The following is a 20,428-nucleotide window of genomic DNA, read 5'->3' as shown; positions in this document are numbered from 1 at the left end:
TATCTTTTAGTGGATTTTTCACACATCCCCTTTCCCTGTTTGAGTGTGAGATTTTTGATAAAAAATTATTGTGCTGAGTGGATTCTACTTTCTTCACTTTTTCATTTTTCTCCTCTCCTAGTCCTAATAACCAAACAAAGGAAAGTTTAATATTTCCCTCCCTTTCTTTCTTCTTTACACCGTCAGTGTCATGGAAAAAGAGGGGAATCTGTAGGGAAATGAGAAACTTTACTTTTTATAAAGAAATCTTACCTGACATGGTGCTAGACTAAGATAGCTACTTTTCCAGAAAGTCATAAACGTGTGGACCTCTCTTTCAACTTTGTTGGATTGCATGGAAGAGGGATATCTACTTTTATTAACATTTCCCTTTGTTTATTACATCTCACTTTCGAATGACTAATAAGATAAGAAATTACCATTTTGTTTGACCACAATTACCGGTATGGTGCTTAGAAAGTTCCAAAATTTATTTTAGGTTTCACATGGAAACTTGCATGATATTGCAATAAAAAAAGCATCTATGGTTCTTGGAAAGTTCAAAGAGTTACTGGTCACACCGAAAGCAATGTAAAAAGCAGCAATATGGCACTTTAAAGTTCAGAGTTGCTGGACACACAGAAAGCAAGCCACCTTTAAAGGCTCCTCTTGCTTGCTTTCACTCCTTCCTAATTTGTCATTCACTTTCCTGAGTTATATTGCAATCCTTTCACAGTTTTCTTTCTCCTCATTTCAGATCTTTACAACTGTTTGCTCATAAATCTCGATGGCTCTTGTGACCTGCAAAGGAGCCTCATCTTCTTCTTTTACCCACCAACTCAAGAAGTTTGATGTCTTCTTGAGTTTTAGAGGTGAAGATACCCGTTTCAGTTTTATAAGCCATTTGTATGATGCTTTGTGTTCGAGGGGTATTCACACTTTCATTGATGATAAGCTTCCAAGGGGAGAAGAAATTTCTACAGAGCTTCTCAAAACCATTGAGAACTCAATGATATCAATAATTGTATTTTCTGAAAATTATGCATCTTCCGCTTGGTGTTTGGATGAGCTTGCCAAGATTGTTGAGTGCAAAAAGAATGACCAATTGGTGCGACCGGTTTTTTACAAGGTGGATCCATCAGAAATTCGTAACCAAAATGGAAAGTTCGGAGAAGCCCTAGCCAAACATGAAAGAAAACTTAAGGATAGCAAGAAAGTAGAAAGATGGAGAAAAGCTCTCCATGAAACTGCTAATATATCTGGTTGGCATTACAGGCACAGGTATGTATTTAATGACAACTATTGTACTTTTTATAACTTTCAGTGGTCTGATCACTAATTTTATTGTTAAACAACAATTACCACTAATTTAACAATGTTAGTCTTTTGGCCAAATTATGTATGTATTTTTTTTTCTTCATATCTATGACTGTAGAGGTTAATTAGCTAGCAATGTTGAAATAGAAGGATTTAAAATAAAAAAAATAAATAAATAAAACTTACTAATTAAATTGGAGTGTCACAACAAATCATAGGTGGTTAGTTGTTATTGGTTCAAATTTGAATCTAACACTAAAATTACTTTTTTTGCCCTAATAATAATAATCAAAAATAACCTGCCACTTAGAATTTGTTGTAAAAATATTGTAGACATATAATTTCGCTTTTATATATTTTTTTTTTGCTGAAAATTTCTCTTTTATATATATATATAGAAGTTTCCTTCTCCCACATATTATTTATTTAAAAATTTTCCCTAAAACATCCTTAATAATTTAGTTCTAGTATTAAAAGTGACTTTTAACAACTTTCAATTATCAGTAACTTTAGCTTTTCCATGCAACTTTATTCCAGACATATTAGTACTCAGAATTGCACCGAATCAAGGGTTGAACCGTCAAACTGGTAAACCATATGAAAATCCGGATTAAACCATATTAGTACTCAGAAACTTTAGCTTTAGTTTCACAACTAAAAAAAATGTTTCACAACCCAAAAAAAAAAAACACCTGATTAAATCATGAAAATTTGACTTTAAAAAAAAATCAAAACACATGGCTTTACTCAAACGGTTTTGTTTTTAATGTTAAGTCATTTTGATCAAATAACCATAATTTCCTTCAATTTTACACTTTTATTTATTGTCTTTTAAGTCTTTTAACTTTCAAACTTGAAATAAGTAGGCAAATGATCAATTCAAGTATCTTATTATTTAGTCTTTTTAAAAAAAAAATATATAAACACATATAAATTCTATATATGAATAAATTTTCTAAACAATAATATCCTATTAATTTCAAATTATGTTACGCCTGCATATTTATGTTTAAATTGAATGTCATATATATGGGAATTAATACAAGCCACTTACTTTAATTGTCAATATTTAAAGTTTTTATGCACAAGCGGAGCATCTTAAATTCAGTTGATCTTCACATTTCTATTGTCTAGTCTAACTCATTATATATATTTTTTAATGTTATGTGAATGGCAGTTGCAACGAGTCCAAATTTATCCAACGAATTGTTGAAGAGATCTCAAATTCTAAATTTAATCGAACACCATTATTTGTTGCACGATACCCTGTTGGAATAAATTATCGTGTAAAGACCATTCTTTTAGATATTGAGTCAAATGATGGTCATATAATATGTATCAATGGCACTGGTGGAATAGGTAAGACAACAATCGCAAAAGCTATTTTTAATAGAATTTGTGATCATTTTGATGGATTTTGTTGTCTAGAAAATTTAAGAGAAAGATCGGGGACAAATGCTGGTGTAATTGAATTACAAGAGACACTTCTTTGTGAAATTTTAGGGGATAGAAATTTAAAGGTGGGTAGCAAATCTAAAGGTGTCAATATGATAAAGGAAAGACTTTCATCTATGAGGATTCTTTTAGTTCTTGATGATGTGGATAAATGGATCCAAATAGAAAATTTGCTTGGAAGATGTGATTGGTTTGCTTCTGGAAGCAAAATCATTATAACAACAAGAGACAAACACTTGACAGCTACACTTGGAAATTGTTGTTCAACCCACTCGATTAAGGAATTAGATCAAGATGAAGCCCTTGAACTTTTTAGTATGCACGCCTTCCAAAGCAACAAACCCAAAGATGATTATTTGGAACTTGCAGACAAAGTTATACAACATGTCAAGGGATTGCCATTGGCTCTAGTAATAATTGGTGCTGATTTGTATGGAAGAACAAAACCCGAATGGAGAAGTGCAGTAGAAAAGTATGAAAGAATTCCTAATGAAGACATTACAAAAATACTCGAAATAAGTTATGAAGGATTGGATAAAAGTGAAAAAGATATTTTCCTTGATATTGCATGCTTCTTTGAGGGATTTCTTAGGGAGTATGTCATTGATATACTGAATGCTTGCAATTTATATCCAATTTATGGAATTCGAAGACTTATCGATAAGTGCCTAATAACAGTTGGTCAATATGATAAATTGTTGATGCATAACTTGCTACAACAAATGGGTAGGGACATTGTTCAACGGGAATCGCCGGACTTGCCTGGAAATCGCAGTAGGCTATGGTGTTATAAGGATGTTCATAAAGTACTAACACAAAATACGGTATGCATTATCTTGGTTCATTTTCTACCTTTTTTCAAATGGAAAATGTAGTGATTATTTTTCATTTAAATGTTGAAGAAAATTTAAGTTTATTAGTTTAGTTCTTGTTTAAATTAACCGTCATTACACTTTAGTGAATTTTATTGTATAGTGTGATTGACTTGATGCTTTGTCTAATTAGGGATCGGAAAAAATTCGAGGCATAAGGATATGCTCACCTAAGCCATCAAAGATGAAATTGGAACCTACATGTCTTGAAAAGATGAAAAATCTCAAATTCCTCATAGTTAGTAATGTAGATATTTGTAGAGGTCTCAAATATCTTCCTAACGAATTAAGGGTTCTTGATTGGTCCGGATTTCCTTTATTTTCCTTACCACCTAATTTTGATCCTCAAAATCTCATTGCACTGAACATGCCAGAAAGTCGAGTTACATTGGACAAGCTTTTCAAGGTATAATCATTTTTATTTATTTATAATTATTATTACTTTATTAAACTATATTTTAATAACATTTGTTGGAGTTAAAAGTTTTGATTTTCTTTTTTCTACAGAGGATACAATGCAAAAGCTTGACATATATGAATTTCAATTTCAATCAATACATTAGGGAATTACCCGACTTATTGAGTGCCACCCCAAATGTAAAGAAATTGGATCTCCAAAGTTGTGAAAAATTAGTCAAGATTCATGACTCTGTTGGATATCTTGATAAACTGGAAAGTTTGGACCTCTGGGGTTGCGATGAACTTGAAATTCTTCCAAGTTGTATCGTGATGAAATCTCTTAAATATTTACATCTTTTAGATTGCAAAAGGGTCAAGAGGTTCCCTGATATTCCACAAGAAATGGAAAATTTAAAGTTTCTTAGTCTGAGAGACACTGCCATTAGAGAGCTTCCTCCATCAATTGGGAATCTCACTGGGCTTGAGCGATTAGACATAGGTTCCAGTTTCTATTCGTGTCAGCTTCCTAGTAGCATTTATAAATTGCAACAACTTCGCCAGCTCTTGCTTTATGGTAATGTCAAATTTCCAAAGGACATGGGGTTTGGTAGAAAAGCTACAGCATGCAATTCTTACGGTGGCTTTTCAAAATATTGTTTTCCAAAGTTGAATTTTCTAAAAAAGTTGACTTCTTGCTTCACCCACTCAGAGAAATGTTTATTATCAGGGAGTAAAGATTTGAACCTCAGAGAAAGCATTATCAGATTCAATAGATTAAATTATCTTGTAATTCAGGATTCCAAGTTCCTTAAGAAAATTCCAAAGCTTCCAGAAAGTATAAGAGCAGTAGATGCAACAAACTGCATCTCGTTGAATTCAGAATCATTAAGAAAATTAATCCTTCAGGTACCCCTCTCTCTCTCTCTCTCACTCTTAAAGTAATAATAGAAACAATTTTGGTTACCTTTGCAAATACATTTACTAGATTTGCTAAACTTCAATTTCTTAAAATTCCTAATTTCATGCAGTTTGGAAGAATTTTAGGGCTTTCACCAAATATGAAATGTTCAGGTGTGAAACACAAAGTATTAATGGATTCGCATTCACATCGCAATTTATCGAATCAGATTGATTGCTCTTCCCGGGTCTCCCTCTCCAAGCTCAACGCAATTCAAGATGAGTCCTTTCCCACTCTAGATGCGTATCTGGGTGATTATGGAGAGATATATGATATTACAGTACCAGGAAAGAAGATTCCGAATTGGATCAATCATCAAAGCATTGAAAGTTCCATATCATTCTGGGTTGGTCCTGAGTTTCCATCAATTGTTGTTTGTGTTGCTCTTCATCTAATTCCGTTGAAGGACAGTTACGCTAATAACGATAAGTATGGTTCTATTCGTGATGATTTAATTGATTGTGTTTGTAATATCCACATTTCTACCAATAGTCGTAAGCGACGTCTCGTGACTTGGGAGCGTCTTTATGCTTTGAAGTGTGATCATCTGTGGTTTCGCGGAGAACCTCACAGCCGATTACAGAGGAGATTCGGAGACTTGATGCAAGGTGATCGGAATCATGTTGAGATTTCATGTAAAATCGCTCACTGGGTAAGTAGAAACGGAAAATACGCTCCTGTGATTGCAAGGATGGGAGTACATGTGGAATGCGTATGTCCTCCTCAGAATTCCGTTATCATCCAACACAATTCTCAAAATATTGATGACGACACAGAGCTGCTCGCACCTTTACTATCTCAAAATGGTTCACATACGGACTCAGACGCAGGTGACACTTCAAGCTCCTCTAGTCCCTGAAGACATCTGATTCAAGGCGTCCAGTGGATATAGCAAATGGGCTTGACTTATGTTTGGGTATTGACTCAGCAGATGGTAATGGGTTTGATTTGGGTTCTTCTTCAATAGCCAATCCCTTTATAAAAAGATGACTCCATTTTCAATCTGTATCCACCGTCAAAGAAACCGAGTCCGATGCGAAGAAATATGCCCAGGTATTATTTTTAATGGAATTAGTAATATGATCTGTTGCTGAGTTGCATTCCTTTTAAAGGAAAAGAAGTTTTCAAAATTCTTTTAGAAAAAGTACAAAGTTCTGCATTGATGAAGATCAATGGACAAGTAAAGCCAAAAAAAAAAGAAAAAAAAAATTATATTGATGAAGATCAACATTGCTTGATCATACTCAAGAGATTACTTGTACTGAATTGGAAATATTGGTTTAATTAGTTAAGCATATTTTCTTATGAGATTTGATGGGACAGAGTGTCACTTGCCAACTGAGGCCTGCTAGATTTGGCAGAAGTAAGCATTTAACTAGGAGTTGCTTAAAATCTTAGGAAGGATACAATTAGTAATAAAGCAGTTATTGATACATAAGCCATTTTTTCAAAGTTAATGAGGGAAGAGGGAATTGTGTATTTGTGTTTGGAGTTAATGAAACAAGAACTGTATTAGGGATTCTAAAATTTACTACAGCACATAAACTCATTTACATACATACCCTTATAGGTTTTAATAGCTGGTTGAAAAATATTATAAGCATATGACTTAGATTTCTGATGTGCACTCTGCACAAGTCTTGCACCTTTTTTTTTATTTTTTTTCGATAATCTGGATGTCTTAGATTCATACAAACAAAATTTAAGTAACATTGGGAACCTAAGAAAATGATGAGGTAAAGTAAATAATATAATTAATTAATAAAATTCGTGCAATGCTCCAACCTAGGAGTAATGGATCTACAAAATTAGGTGATACGTAAGAAAAAGTATAGTATCATAAAATGGTGTAAACCTTTTGGTTTTTTGGAATATATTAGTATGGATTAGAAATCTCTGTCATTTGCTTTAAATTTGGTGGGGATTAAATGTGGTTGGAGGAGATTCCATCCAACATACAAAGCTTAAATGCCACCAATGTACTACTATTTGTAATTATTAATATTTTTTCTCTATATTAAAAAAAAAAGAATGAGAAGAAGCTTTTGGAAAGTTTAGGAAAGAAAATTATTTCAAAAATTAGCTTTTCTCTTTATTTTTTTTTTAAATTGTTTTTGGAATAAGAACACAATGGTAGCTAGTAATATGGGTCTATAGAGAAGAATGGCAACGTGGAACTTGTGATACATGAACATTGTTTTGGATTGCATTGTAGATTCTCTGGTTTGTTTTTATTTTTTGTGCACTGGTGTGACACTCGTCAAATTTCTTTGTTTTTGACAGATATCATTACAGGGCAAGATGGACTTCAGCTTATGTCTCCACTCTGCACTGTGAAATTCTCAGTTCTTTTGAACAGATCCCCAACTTTCATTTTCAGCATTACAGGTTATTCACACTTCTCTACGGACCTATCATCATCTTGTGGGGATGTACAACTGAGCTAAGCTATCTTAGTTGTCTGCTTCTTTGCTTTGAGGCTCCCATATTAAAAATGAAAATGGGTTCAAGTGACTTCGTTTTGGTGGGAGAGTACTGGGTGGTCTTCAAGGCTATAAGGTAGGATCTCTTCTCATGCCAAAATAAGTTTGTGGTTGCTGCTAGAAACTATGTTTTAGGCAGTTTGGAATGTGCTGATTGAATAAATGTGGACATTGTAATTGGCAGAAATTATATTTGACAAAAGGATGCTGGATTGCTCTTTTTATAGTACTTTAGAGTTTGCCTATTTTCCTTATCTCTTCAGTGTGCTGATCCATGTGGCAAATATGTAAGATAAACTGAAGTTCAATTTCCATTTTTTTTGATTGGTTCATTTGATAATTATATTTTGTTCCTTTCTAATAATCATATCAAATAGTTGTAAAATCGAATTTTTTAAAAAGATAGAAGATTTTCTCCAATAGTTTTCCTTTCATTAGCTACTGCTTTGTTCACATGTTTTTTTTTCATTTTAGTTAGTCAGTGATTAAAAATTCTTTTACCAATTAGGTGTCACATTGAATAGCCCTGTCCCAGCAAGTGCATTCTCAAATGATTTGTTAAATGAATTGTTATCCCCCCATAAATAAATTTTATCATTCCTGTTGGTGCATAAAATAAGGCCATTCCTATGCTGATGGTGAATGTCCAAGAATAAATCTGACATAAAAAATGGATCATTACCTCTTTGGATTGTTACAATACCAAATGCTTAATGGGAATAAAGTTAGTGATGGATTCATGGTCAAGGCTTGGATTGAAATGGTCAGACTTTTCAATGGGAAATTTGGTCTCACCTTCCCAAAGATGCTCAGCATAGATACAAACATTTGAGGAAGCAATGTAATGATACAAAGGTTCTTCTTGTACATAATGGGTTGTCTTGAGATTGGGAGAAATAGTAACCTCTGAGATTATGTCTAGGATTCTTATACCTAGGTTAATTTCCATTTATCCATTCTAGTATCTTTAGACAATTATTTGCTCTATTTTGTTGCTTATATATAAAATATCAGTCTTATAGAAATAAATATGTGCCAAGCTGTTTGAAATGATTTGTTATAGATGGCAAAGAGGTTACTAACAGTGAAAACATTTTTGTATGCAGCGCATATTTCAACATTGAAGACCCAGATCTGATGATTGGTATGTTTGTTCAGCATTGAGTGCTTTCAAAATAATTCATTAATGTATTGTCGGCTTATATTGTTGTATTTTCATGGTAGTGTTTCTTGACCTACAATATTAGAGTCCTTTCAGTTGCATTATCTCAGTTTTTGTCATCCAAAATCTCATGTTGTAGAACCCACAATTTTCAGTCTAAATTAACTTTATTTGTGCTTGATTTATGGAAATCCAAATTCTGATAAGAGGGTATAACCAAGTGAGTCAAGATATTGGCTTTAATGGTGTTTGTGTGAGTTTCTTTTGTCAGGCCTTCCACCCTGCCAAAAAAAATTAATTATTTGGATTGTAGTCAAAAAAATTAATTAGATGTGACAAGTGGGTCTGACTTTGATATGGGATTTGCTTTAACTGTTGGACATGGGTTTATTTTGGGTTCCTAATCACTGGCCTATCCCTTTGTGAACTATGATTCCAATTTCAATTCATAGCCACAGTGAAAGAAAATTACAACCTCTTGATCAAATTTCAAGGAAACAAGGCAAGTTACTATTGTTACTTTGAAACTGTTTTCCTTTGCATCATATTTGTTTGATTTCTTTTGAGTTGTTGAATGCCAGAGTATGTCTCCCTCTTTAGTTGTATTGTTTTATTTTCATCTTTGTCACTTCGCACTCTCTTCCATTATATTAACATGCTCATCATTAAAGGGGTATTAAGCCAATTTGAAAGGATATAGTAATGCAAACAAAAGAATAGAACTAATGAAAGAAATTAGTAATATGATTTGTTGCTGAGTTGCATTCCTTTTAATGGAAAAGAAGTTTTTAAAATTCTTTTAGTGAAAAGCATAAAGTTGTGCAATGGACAAGTAAAGCCAAAATGAAAATAATATTTTATATTGATGAAGATCAACATTGCTTAGACATACTCAAGAGATTACTTATACTGAATTGGAATTATTGGTTTCATTAGTTGAGCATAGTTTCTTATGGGATTTGAAGGGGCAGAGTGGTAGTTGCCAAATGAGGCCTGCTGGATTTGGCAATCGTAAGCATTTAGCTAGGAAGGATACAATAACCGGTTAAGCAGTTATCGTCTTGTCCTCTTCTAAGATACAATAAGAACAATATTTAAAAAGTTAAAAAAAAAATTTATTTTCAATATTTTATATATATGGATTTATGGGTAGAAAGCTGGATATTTGAGATAGGAAATGGCTTATGGAAGAAAAATCCTACTTTGGAGATGGTGAAAGGAGTTGCACATAAGCCATTTTCCAAGGTTAATGAGGGAAGAGGGAGATGCGTATTTGTATTTGGTGTTAACGAAACAAGAGCTGTATTAGGAATTCTTAAATTTACTACAGCACATCAACCCATTTACATACCCTTATAGGTTTTCATAGCTTGCTGAAAAGATATTATTATGGAATACTCTTTTAAGCGTATGACTTAGATTTCTGATGTGCACTCTGCACAAGTCTTGCACTTTTTTTTTTCTTTTTTGATAATCTGCACAAGTCTTTCATTAATGCCAACAAAATAAATAATAGAATTAATTATTAAAATTCATGCAACGCTCAAACCTAGGAGTAATGGGTTTACAAAATTTGGTGTTAAGGAAGAAATAGTATAGTATCATAAAATGGTGTAATCCTTTTCTCCTTTTTTTTTGGAATATATTAGTATGGATTAGAAATCTGTCATTTCCTTTAAATTTGGTGGGGATTATATGTGGTTGGAGGAGATTCCAGCCTCCAATGTACAGTTATTTGTAATTATTACTAATTTTCTATTATCTCTATATTAAAAAAGAATAAGAATGAAAAGAAGCTTTTGTAAAATTTTACACTTATACAAATTACTTCACTACTGTGTGAAACTAACTTATCTTACCTTTGAAAGTTTGGAACAATAATTCTTTCATAAATTACCCTTTTTCTTTATTTTTTTTTTATAAATTATTTTTGGAAATAAGAACACAATGGTAGCCAGAGATATGGGTGTATTGAGAAGAATGGCAAAGTGGAACTTATGATACATGAATGCTGATTTGGATTGCATTCTGGATGCTCTCTTTTGTTTTTATTTTTTGTGTACTATTGTGACACTTATCAAAATTCTTTGTTTTTAACAGATATGGTTACAGGGCAAGATGGACTTCTGCTTATGTCAACACTTTCCACTGAGAAATTCTTAGTTCTTGTGAACAGACCCCCAACTGGCATCTTCAGCATGATAGGGGTTTGAGTAAAGGGGATTGTAGGAGCAACATGAGGCATCTAATTCAGATTCCAGGTGGGAAAGGGAATGGAGATTCTCTATGGACCTATTATCATCTTGTGGGGATGTACAACTGGGCTAAGCTATCTTAGTTGTCTACTTATTTGCTTTAAGACTCCCAAATTACAAAATGAAAATGGGTTCAACTGACTTCGTTTTGGTGGGAGAGTACTGGGAAGTGTTCAAGGCTATAAGGTTGGTTCTCTTCTCATGCTAAAATAAGGCAGTTTGGAATGTGCTGATTGAACAAATGTGGACATTGTGATTGGCAGAAATTATATTTGACAAAAGGATGGTGGATTGCTCTTTTTAGAGTATTTTAGAGTTTGCCGACCCATTTTCCTTATCTCTTCAGTTTGCTGATCCATGTGGCAAATATTTAAGATAAACTGAATTGCAATTTCCTTTTCTTTTTTTTTTTGATCGTTTCACTTGATAATTTTATTTTCTTCCTTTCTAAGAATCATATCAAATAGTTGTAAAATCGAATTCAAAAAAAGAAAAGAAAAAGCTTTTCTCTAATAGTTTTCCTGTCTTTCCCTGACATAGGCTTGGAGAAGGAGATTCCTTTTCTCAGATCCACTTGTCATCCCTAGTAAATTTGATGCTTTATCCATTGCTTTGTTCACATGTATTTTTGATCATTTTGGTTAGTCTGTGATAAAAACTACTTTTACCAATTAGGTGTTGCAATGAATAGCCCTGTCCTGGCAAGTGCATTCTCAAATGCTTTGTTAAATGAATTTTTATCCCTCCATAAATAAATTTTATCATTCCTGTTGGTGCATAAAAGAACGCCATTCCTGTGCTGATTGGTGAATGTCCAAGAATAAATCAGACATAAAAAATGGATCATTTGCTTAACAGGAATAAAGTTGGTGATGGATTCGTGGCCGAGGCTTAGATTGAAATGGTCAGACTGTTCAATGGGAAATTTGGTCTCACCATCACAAAGATACTCTGAGGCATAGATACAAACATTTGAGGAGGCAATGTAATGATACAAAGGTTCTTCTTGAACAGATAGGGTTGTCTTGAGATCAAGAGAAATGGTGACCTCTGAGATTATGTCTAAGATTCTTATACCTAGGTGAATTGCCATTTATCCATTCTAGTATATTTAGACAATTATTTGCTCTATTTGTTGCTTATATTATAAAATATCTAGGTGCATCCTAATATTTTGTTACACAAAATTGGAGTTCAACAATAATGTCCTCTGGATGGAGATTGATGATAATTGGGAGTTTGAAAATCTTATGAGCGAAAGAACAAAAATCTGCTACTTTGTAAGCCCCGTATTTGTGTATTGTGGAGAGGCCATCATGGAGTAGTTCGGAGTTGGGAAGCTTGCTAGTTGGTATAACCCTAGAAGGCAGAAAGTTGTTGACCTTACTTTCTAATGCACTGTCTAAAAAGTGATTTACTTAAGCACTACGTACTTGTAAATTGTAAAAAAGCAGATGGAAAGCTCTGCGCAATCTATCCTAATGCTCTCTATGTCTCTGTTTTGTAGGTACTCAAGTGCTTATGAAACAACTCAGGCTTTGCAATCTCAAGACCAGAGAGGCCTGTTAGAGTGTGCACACCTCTTGATAGTTGCCAGTTGATGATTACCACTAAACAGTTTTGTGGTCAAATCACAAGAAGGGGGGAAAAAAAGACTGCTAAGATGTTTGGCAATCAAAAAAATTATATTGGAAGAAGCCTAAAGGATTGTCTCACCTTGTCCTCTTGATTTCAAGTCATATATTGGAAGACTAGGAGTGATTGTGGAAGACACTTCTGACTAGCTTAAGCAGGGGGTATAAGTGTTTTTCTGTTCATAACAACGTATTTACTGAGTCGTTTTACCAGCCCCTTTCGTTGTATTAATGCAAAAATTATTTGTATGCCCATTGTCCATTCTAGTTCAATGTACTTTTTTTTGGTGGGTTGGGCTTATGCTTATAAACTTCAACCCAAGAAGAAAAAAGCCCACGAATCTCCCTTGAAAGACACTGTTTGACACTAATTTACTTTTATAACACTCTAAAGTTGTAAATGGTCAAAAGATTCGTATCAAATTACTCATTTCAAGGTTGATTTTGACTTTTGACTTTAATAGCTTTATCTATGTAAAATGAGGTATAAGCATATTATGATATATCATTATACACTTGATAGAAATTTTGTTTTTAATTTTTACATGGCAAATTTTTTGTTAATGACTCGAATTTAGCAACAGTTTAAGTTGGGCTGATCAGGCCTCTACCTATTTTGTAGACCATTTGAAACCTTCGTATGGTCCTAATTTCCCTTAGTAATATTTAAAAAAAAAAAAAAAAATCTAGGAAAACTTTATGGACATATTATCCATTTTCACACCCAAATCCCACAACAGACTAGTATCAGCCTGTGATTGGTGCACCCAAATCCATTTTTTCACCAAGTTCCGTGAAAGTCTCATGCCATGTATTAGTGTTGTAATCTAATCATAAGTTAACAACCTAGCAAGTTGTGAAAATTAGTGCGAAGTTGGGTGTGTCCGTATATGGAAGTTTTTCCATATGATTGGGTTGGTTTTTCACAAGGAAAATGCTAAAACTACAATATATTTTACAAACTAATGATGAGGTAAGTGGTTATTAGGAAGTAAAAAAGTAATGTCAATGGTGGGCCTAGATGAGAATCAGTAAAAATTTGTTACATTAGTAATTGGAACAATATTGTAAAAAGTTTGTGTTTATAACATTACTCATTTCACAATATGGCTAATAAATAGATTTCAATTGAATAATGAAGGATCCGGTTAATTGGTGCCCTTAGGGCATTTGTTAATGGAAATTTTTATGAAAGTTTTAATACCATTTTGACGGGAAATATAAAATGCTGTAAAAAAAATTAGTTTTTCTTTTCTTTTCTCATAACAAATTTCTAAAATATTTTCTAAACCAATGCACTTATAACATCCGTTAACTTTTCCCAATGAATACCTCAATGAAAATGAATGGTGGGTCACTAATTGGTACGCTATTTTTAGATTACAATTCATTTGTAAGTATGTGTAATAAGATTTATCTACTGCTGTGGGTTCCAGTTAGTTCAATTAGTAAAAATTTTTATGGTTAAATAAGAGATCTGGGGTTCAATTCCTGCCTACACCAAAAACTGATTAGTGTCTTGGTTTGATGATAAAGAACTTTCATCAGGAGCGGACGCCATAGTTGAAATTCTCTAAAAAAAAGGAATTATCTACTGTGGTTTTTTAATTCATTTCAGCTTGTTTCATCCTAGAGGACGTGTCAATAACCTCTTAACTTGTTTCATTAAGGAAAACTCCATTTATTGATGCTAATGGCTGCCCTTGTCCATTGTTTAAATGATAAAAGGATTTTTATTTATTTTTTATTTTTTAATGAACATATATTAGGGAAACTTCTAATACTGACTAGTTTGAAAAGCCAACCACGGTAAGTTCAGATAAGAATAAAAAGATATAATAAATGCTGATGAGAAGAAGAAAATGTTAATGAAGAAATTTTTTTTCAAAATGATGAACATTATTATAACATTGGGTCTCTTTTATTTTTTTGAGGGAAAATTATAACATTAATTTTGATGAAATTGATTAGACAAAATGATGAATAAGATGAAAAAGAACCGTTATTTTGGTTCATTATTATGCTTTATTACTTTTGAGTTTAATCAATTTGTATATGTATGCCATAAACACGTATTAATTTGATTTATTTAGTTAGTTTTATTAAATATTACTATATTATATAAGTAATAATTAGGAATTTACTACTTTTTTTTAACTTGAGTTTCACATACTCGAGTTTCATGAAAAATAGCCATCAATTTTTTATGTAACTTGAGTTCTAAAAAATAACACGACAAATTTGAAAGTTATTTTTTCAAAGAACGAACTCGAGTTATATGACAATCTCGAATTTCACAAACTCTAGTTCTAAAAAGTTGGTACACCTATATATATTTTCAAAACAATGGCAGGTTCTTACATATTTTGCCAAATAATATTATTTGGCCCTTTTGCCCTCGATCCTTTCATTCTTCCCACATGGAAAATGGTGCTCATAGTCATAGGCATTCATTTGGTTAAACATTGACAGTTTGGTCAATTTTTCTGTTATGGAGTGGTGCAGGAGTACGATATAGCAGTCCACGGAGAGGAGTATGTCTCTCAAACCAGCCAAACGGCAACCACAGTGTTTCTTTCTCACTCTCTCTCTCTCTCTCTGCGATTTCTCTCCACAATTCAAAGGTATCAAACACACTTTCTCTCTAAATCATAACACACACACACATGTTTGGACTTCTGGCTTGACTCATCCTTTTGTGTGTTGGAAGCATAATTAAAAGGAACTGTGGTTGGAATGATATTCTGTTTTGATTTTTTTATGAAAACCCAATACAGTGTACCACATATAATTGAATATTTTCCCCCTATCCTTCATTTGCTATTAGTTTTCTCAAGAATTAGACAAGGTGTTAGTATGTATAATTTGAGCTCGAATTTTATAGTAGTTTCTCTTTAATATCTTCATTTTGACAGCTGATTTAGGTTTGAATTTTTATTTTGCAATTATAGAATTCTTAATTTAGCTATAGATAAGCAAAAAGTTCAGAAACTCTGTTAATGAAACTCTGGGTTTTCGTTTTCCGAGAGACCCCAATGATCTTTTAATATCTAGGATTTAAAATCGTCCACCTTTCTCTTTAGCTTTCTAAGCAGCTAAAAAAATGGGTAACATGTAGAACTTAAGCTCAGAATAATATATGTATTAAGATATCCGGGTAACTCTACTGCAGAGTTCCTAAAATCTTATCCATTCATTTTTAAAGGAGTGGATTATATTTTACGACGTATCAACGTTTTATAAAATATTGACTATCACCATTTTGGTATCTATTTAAATTATTGATGATGTGCCAAAAGCAATCCACTCATTCCAAAACAAATAGATAGGATTTTAGGAATTCCATGATGAAGTCAGCCTAAAAACTCTGGAGGATCCTAATTCTTTGGTATAATCAGTGTGTTTGCTATAAGTGTTCATTAGTTTGAGTTTGAATTGTTAAACGAAATGAAACAAGAATGCAAATCTTATTAATGGGTTTCAGATATTTCTGGCGAATTTGAATTTTCCACCTCTATAGCTAAGGACTAGGTTGACTTGTTGTTTATGGATTGGAAGCATAGCATAGGAAGGGACCTTATCACTAGAATGATAGTCTGAATGTTTTAGGGGGAAGAAATGGGCACCCAAACGCCTGCAAGTAGCAATCGTACAAGGACAAACTGGACACCAGCAATGGAGTGCTATTTTATTGATCTTTTGTTAGATCAGGTGCATAGGGGGAATAGGATGGGCCATACATTAAAAAAAAAAGCTTGGACTGATATGCTTACCGTTCAATGCCATTTTGGATCCCCATATGATAAAAAGGTCTTGAAAAGTCACTACACTAATTTGTGGACTCAATTCAATGAGTTGGTCAGAATGGATTTTCATGGGATGATACTAAACAAATGGTGGTTGCCAGTCATCATGTTTGGGATGCTTACATAAAGGTGCTTTAGTTTTGTTAATGTTTTGATTTGATCTATACCTTTGGTGTCATAGTGAGTGCTGACTTGACATTATATACATGCAGGCTCACCCAGAGGCACAATTCTATAGAAACAAAGCCTTGATGAACTACAATGATTTGTGTTTGATATATGCACATACAACAGGAGATGGAAGATACAGCCTATCAAGTCATGATATAGACTTTGATGATGACATTCAAGGAGTGAATACTGGTGTGTTTTTATATCCTGTCATGGATCAGCAGAAATGATGCATATGCGAGTGGCATTGGAATGTATGCTATTGGGTTTTTTTTTTTTTTTTTTTGGCTTAAATTACCATTTTTCATTGTAATTGATTTGGTTATACTATCTAATTCTTTATTATTACTACTATTTTATTCTAGAGAGTGTGCATAATGCAAGAAAGTGACATAAGCAACAATCCCCTCCCCCTTTTTCTCATGAGTCTATCCAGAGATAGATGGGACTCTATGCCCCATAGAATTTAATAAATTTTGAAGTAAAAATGGCTTTTACCATCTTTGAAATTTGTACACTGCAATCTCTCTTTTAGCTAGTCTTTGGGCAGTGATCTCTGGTCTGCTTTCCACAAGAATCAGTAATGTGCTTACTGCTGATTCTGTGCTTAGCCAATTACTGATAAGACTTGTAGTTGTGTTTCTTTGCAAACCTTTTTGTATTATAGGAGAAATAAGCACCTTTATTTACATCCACATAAAAGAGGAAAAAATGTTGCAGAGAAATGAGCACATCGTGCTTAGCTTTGTGAACACTTGATTGAACTGGCCTTGATGGGTTTTTTTTTGGAAGCGATAGTAATTAATTTCATATCTTACTTCATTTGGTAGCTAGGAACTGGATGCAGTAAGATTGATTGAAATTACATATGTTCTATGTTGGCTTATTGTAATGTGTATTTCAAGATAATCTATTTTGAATGAATAAAAACTACTTTCACTGATTAGGTGTTGCAATGAATAGCCTTGTACTGACAAGTAAGGAGCATTCAAAAACAGATTGGACATGGACCAATATTTTGTCAAGCTTTTGCTGGACCAACTTAAAAAAGGCAATAAGATCTGTAATCCATTCAAGAAACAAGCATGGAATGATATGCTCACGTTGTTCAATGGAAAATTTGGCTCTAAATATGAAAAGAGTTACTGTTTGTCTATTTGGTTATTGGTATTCATTTTTACTGTATTTTCATGTGTACAATTGCTAATGTAGGCGCACCCAAATGCACACTCATATCATAGGAAGGCCTTGCTAAGCTATGGAGATTTGAATTGATATTTGGAAATGCAATCAGCAACGGACATTGCAGTCATTTATGGCAAGGGAGAAACTTTGAAGATGATATAATACATATCAAGACGGGTTAGGTTCATTTCTTGAATGTGTAGGAGGACCTTTATAGGGAACTTGTATTCTTGAGGACATCCTCTTCAATTTATTAATATAGTCCTGTTTACTTATCGAAATAAAAATGCTGGTTTCATCTTTATACATGCAACTTGGGATTTATTGATTGTCACAATTAGGACTCTAGTTAATATTAGGGTGTCCAGTAGGTCTTTAACCTTCACAAATGGAATTTTATCAGATATGTTTAATTACAGAGATTCGTATACTGTATGACAGTTTTTTTTTCTTGATGTATGCTATCCTTAAATGGAAGTTCAATTTATAGGTTCTAGTTTTTTCATTACATGCCTGTAGGCATGCCCAGTTCATTAAGATCCATGAGATTTTAATTCATTTTAATAATTTCTTTAAATTTTCTCTTAGGGTTGGGACAGATTTACTGGGCTGTGGGTATTGTTCTGTAGTCTGTACCCATCTTATTGCTATCCGATTATGTTGTTGAATTATATGAGTTACTGTTTGTCAATGATGGCAAGTATAATGTGCTTCTAGCATAATTTATGTTTAAAAGTCTGAAATGTTTTGTTGAATGAAAAGTTATTTATTACCCTCATAAATCAGTTAGTTTTGTCTTTCTTGTAGTTGAAGAAAAGGAGGGCTGTACCTCTTCTAATAGTGAATGTCTTTAAACAAAGTGGACATCAACAATGGATCGTTACCTCATTGAATTGTTACCAGACCAGGTGCTTAGAGGGAATAAAATTGGTCATGGATTTGTGTCTGAGGCATGGATTGAAATGGTTGGACTGTTCAATGCAAAATTTGGATGTCACATGACAAAGATGGTCTGAGGAAAAGATACAAACATTTGAGGGGACAATATAATGATATAAAGGTTCTTCTTGACCAGGGCGGGTTTTCTTGTGATGAAACGGGAGAAATGGTAACTGCTGAGGATTATGTCTGGGATTCTTATACCAATGTGAATTGCCATTTACTCTTTCTTGTATCCTTTAGATATTTGTAGTTTTTTTACGTGGCTTATGTATAAAAAATGTAGGTGCATCCTGATGCTCAGTCATATAGAAATAAATCTGTTCCCAGCTGTCACAAATTATGTGTTTTATATGGTGAAGAAATTTGTAATGGAAGATACAGCATTTCGACGTGCAATGCAGATCTTGACAGTGAAGAACCAGATTTGAGGATTGGAAGGTTTCTTGTTTCAGCTACAAGAACTTCCCAAATAATTTAAGGAAGTTATTATCTGCTTATTTATTGTCTTATTTTCTTTGTTGTGTTCTCAACCTACTGTTTGATTGTTGAATGCCAGAGTATGTCTCCCTGTTTTGCAGTGTTTGATTTGCATCTTTGGGGGTTTTTGTCACTTCCTATTCTCTTTCTCTAAATTAATGGGTTCTTTCATGCGAGATACTAATTTAATTTGAAAGGACATTTATGCAAAGTAAAAGTATAATTGATGGTCATATTATTTGTTTTTGAATTCAATATCTTGTAAATTCGTAATGGTTAAAAAGCCTTCAAAATTATTCGAGAAAAAAACATTAAATTATCTAGTTAATGGACCAGTAAAGTCAGAAGCCCTATGCTTTTTCAGACTCACTAAGATACACATCTAATTGGCCATTGTCAAGAGATTTCTTGAAATGATTAGAATTACTGGTTTTAATTAGTTTAGCATATTGTCATGGTGTTTTGAAAAGGCTCAGTGGTATTTGTTTTGAAACAGATAGCTTAAATGAATGTTGCTAGGAATTTAAGGTTTGATTAATGGAATTGTCATGGTGCCAAAAATTTTCAGATAGAAGACTCAGTTCAACCAAAATGCCCTGTGTATTATGGAAAATAAATAAATATACAGATTCAACCAACCAAAAAGAAAAATTTAGAAGTCGGAGTAAGAGTGAATCCTTGAGCTTAAATTTTTGGGTTATATAGTCTACTGATAAAGTCATTGCTTGTTAAATTTGGTGCATTTTAAATTCATTTGAGAGTAAAACAATTTTACAAAGTGATTAGGTTTGGTGGATTAGTATTTAAAAAAGAGTGACTTAAACTCAGGAATAGATTTTGCTCCCTTCAAAAAATGGGGGAAAATAATGGTTTTTATTTTATTTGAATAGTTTATGATCTTAATGGTCTTAAAATGCAGTTGAATTGGATGATTGTGATAAAAGATAGGTTTGAATTTGATTTGGTATCTGAGGCCTTAATGCTATGATCACCTGCCTAGACTTTGGCATTGTAGAAAGCCATTTCCCAATGCTGATTTCCCTCCAGGTGTTTGTGTGAAGTTGACTAGTAGTTATGTTTATCTAGGTTGTACTTTTTGAACAACAACTTGTTGGGACATAATAATTCAATACCATCATCTTTGTTTGAGGAAAATCCTATATCATGATCTGTTAGACGAATTGTGTTCTTGCATTTACATGATAAATATTAAATAACTGTGCAATAATGCTTCTACCTAGTGAGGCATCTTATGCATGGATTGGTCTTTTTGTAGTTGACATGGGCATGTTTCTACAACATTTCTGCATAAGATGTTTGCCTTAGAACTCCT

The 20,428-nt window shown here is 33.1% G+C and overlaps 2 protein-coding genes across 11 annotated transcripts in view; both read left to right on the top strand.

Annotated features, from left to right (window-relative positions):
• LOC126717108 (disease resistance protein RUN1-like) overlaps nt 1-19,228 on the top strand; it is a 61,526-nt gene extending 42,298 nt beyond the window's left edge. Inside the window, exons 10-13 of one of the 4 annotated variants that reach the window (XM_050418437.1) lie at nt 16,533-16,683; nt 17,704-17,853; nt 18,484-18,823; nt 18,902-19,228. The gene's annotated coding sequence lies outside the window, so the exon portion shown is untranslated. Of the gene's footprint in view, nt 1-16,532; nt 16,746-17,703; nt 17,854-18,483; nt 18,824-18,901 lie in introns of all 4 variants that reach the window. The other 3 variants (XM_050418434.1, XM_050418433.1, XM_050418428.1) reach the window with 3 other exon arrangements.
• On the top strand, nt 580-12,962 carry LOC126717104 (disease resistance protein RUN1-like). 7 transcript variants are annotated; one of them, XM_050418376.1, is made up of 10 exons: nt 580-1,260; nt 2,474-3,575; nt 3,757-4,029; nt 4,131-4,928; nt 5,051-6,033; nt 7,264-7,539; nt 8,570-8,607; nt 10,726-11,066; nt 11,739-11,961; nt 12,388-12,962. In XM_050418376.1, the coding sequence occupies exons 1-5, from the start codon at nt 767-769 to the stop codon at nt 5,837-5,839; spliced, it is 3,456 nt and encodes a 1,151-aa protein (XP_050274333.1). In that variant the 5' UTR covers nt 580-766; the 3' UTR covers nt 5,840-6,033; nt 7,264-7,539; nt 8,570-8,607; nt 10,726-11,066; nt 11,739-11,961; nt 12,388-12,962. The 7 variants fall into 7 exon arrangements, with proteins under 7 accessions (XP_050274333.1, XP_050274332.1, XP_050274334.1 ...); XM_050418375.1 differs by lacking the exon at nt 11,739-11,961; XM_050418377.1 differs by lacking the exons at nt 8,570-8,607; nt 10,726-11,066 and adding an exon at nt 7,648-7,750.
• Nucleotides 19,229-20,428: the final 1,200 nt, after the last annotated feature.

This window comes from Quercus robur, chromosome 3, assembly GCF_932294415.1.
Source record: "Quercus robur chromosome 3, dhQueRobu3.1, whole genome shotgun sequence".
NCBI lineage: Eukaryota > Viridiplantae > Streptophyta > Magnoliopsida > Fagales > Fagaceae > Quercus > Quercus robur.
Note: the sequence above shows the minus strand (reverse complement) of the source record. Positions and strands in the feature narration are given on the sequence as shown.

Coding starts and splice junctions, on each gene's coding strand:
- LOC126717104 (XM_050418375.1), top strand. CDS start 767: ATGGCTCTTGTGACCTGCAAAGGAGCCTCATCTTCTTCTTTTACCCAC. Junction 3,576..3,756: donor AAGTACTAACACAAAATACG/GTATGCATTATC, acceptor TTGTCTAATTAG/GGATCGGAAAAAATTCGAGG. Junction 4,929..5,050: donor TAAGAAAATTAATCCTTCAG/GTACCCCTCTCT, acceptor AATTTCATGCAG/TTTGGAAGAATTTTAGGGCT.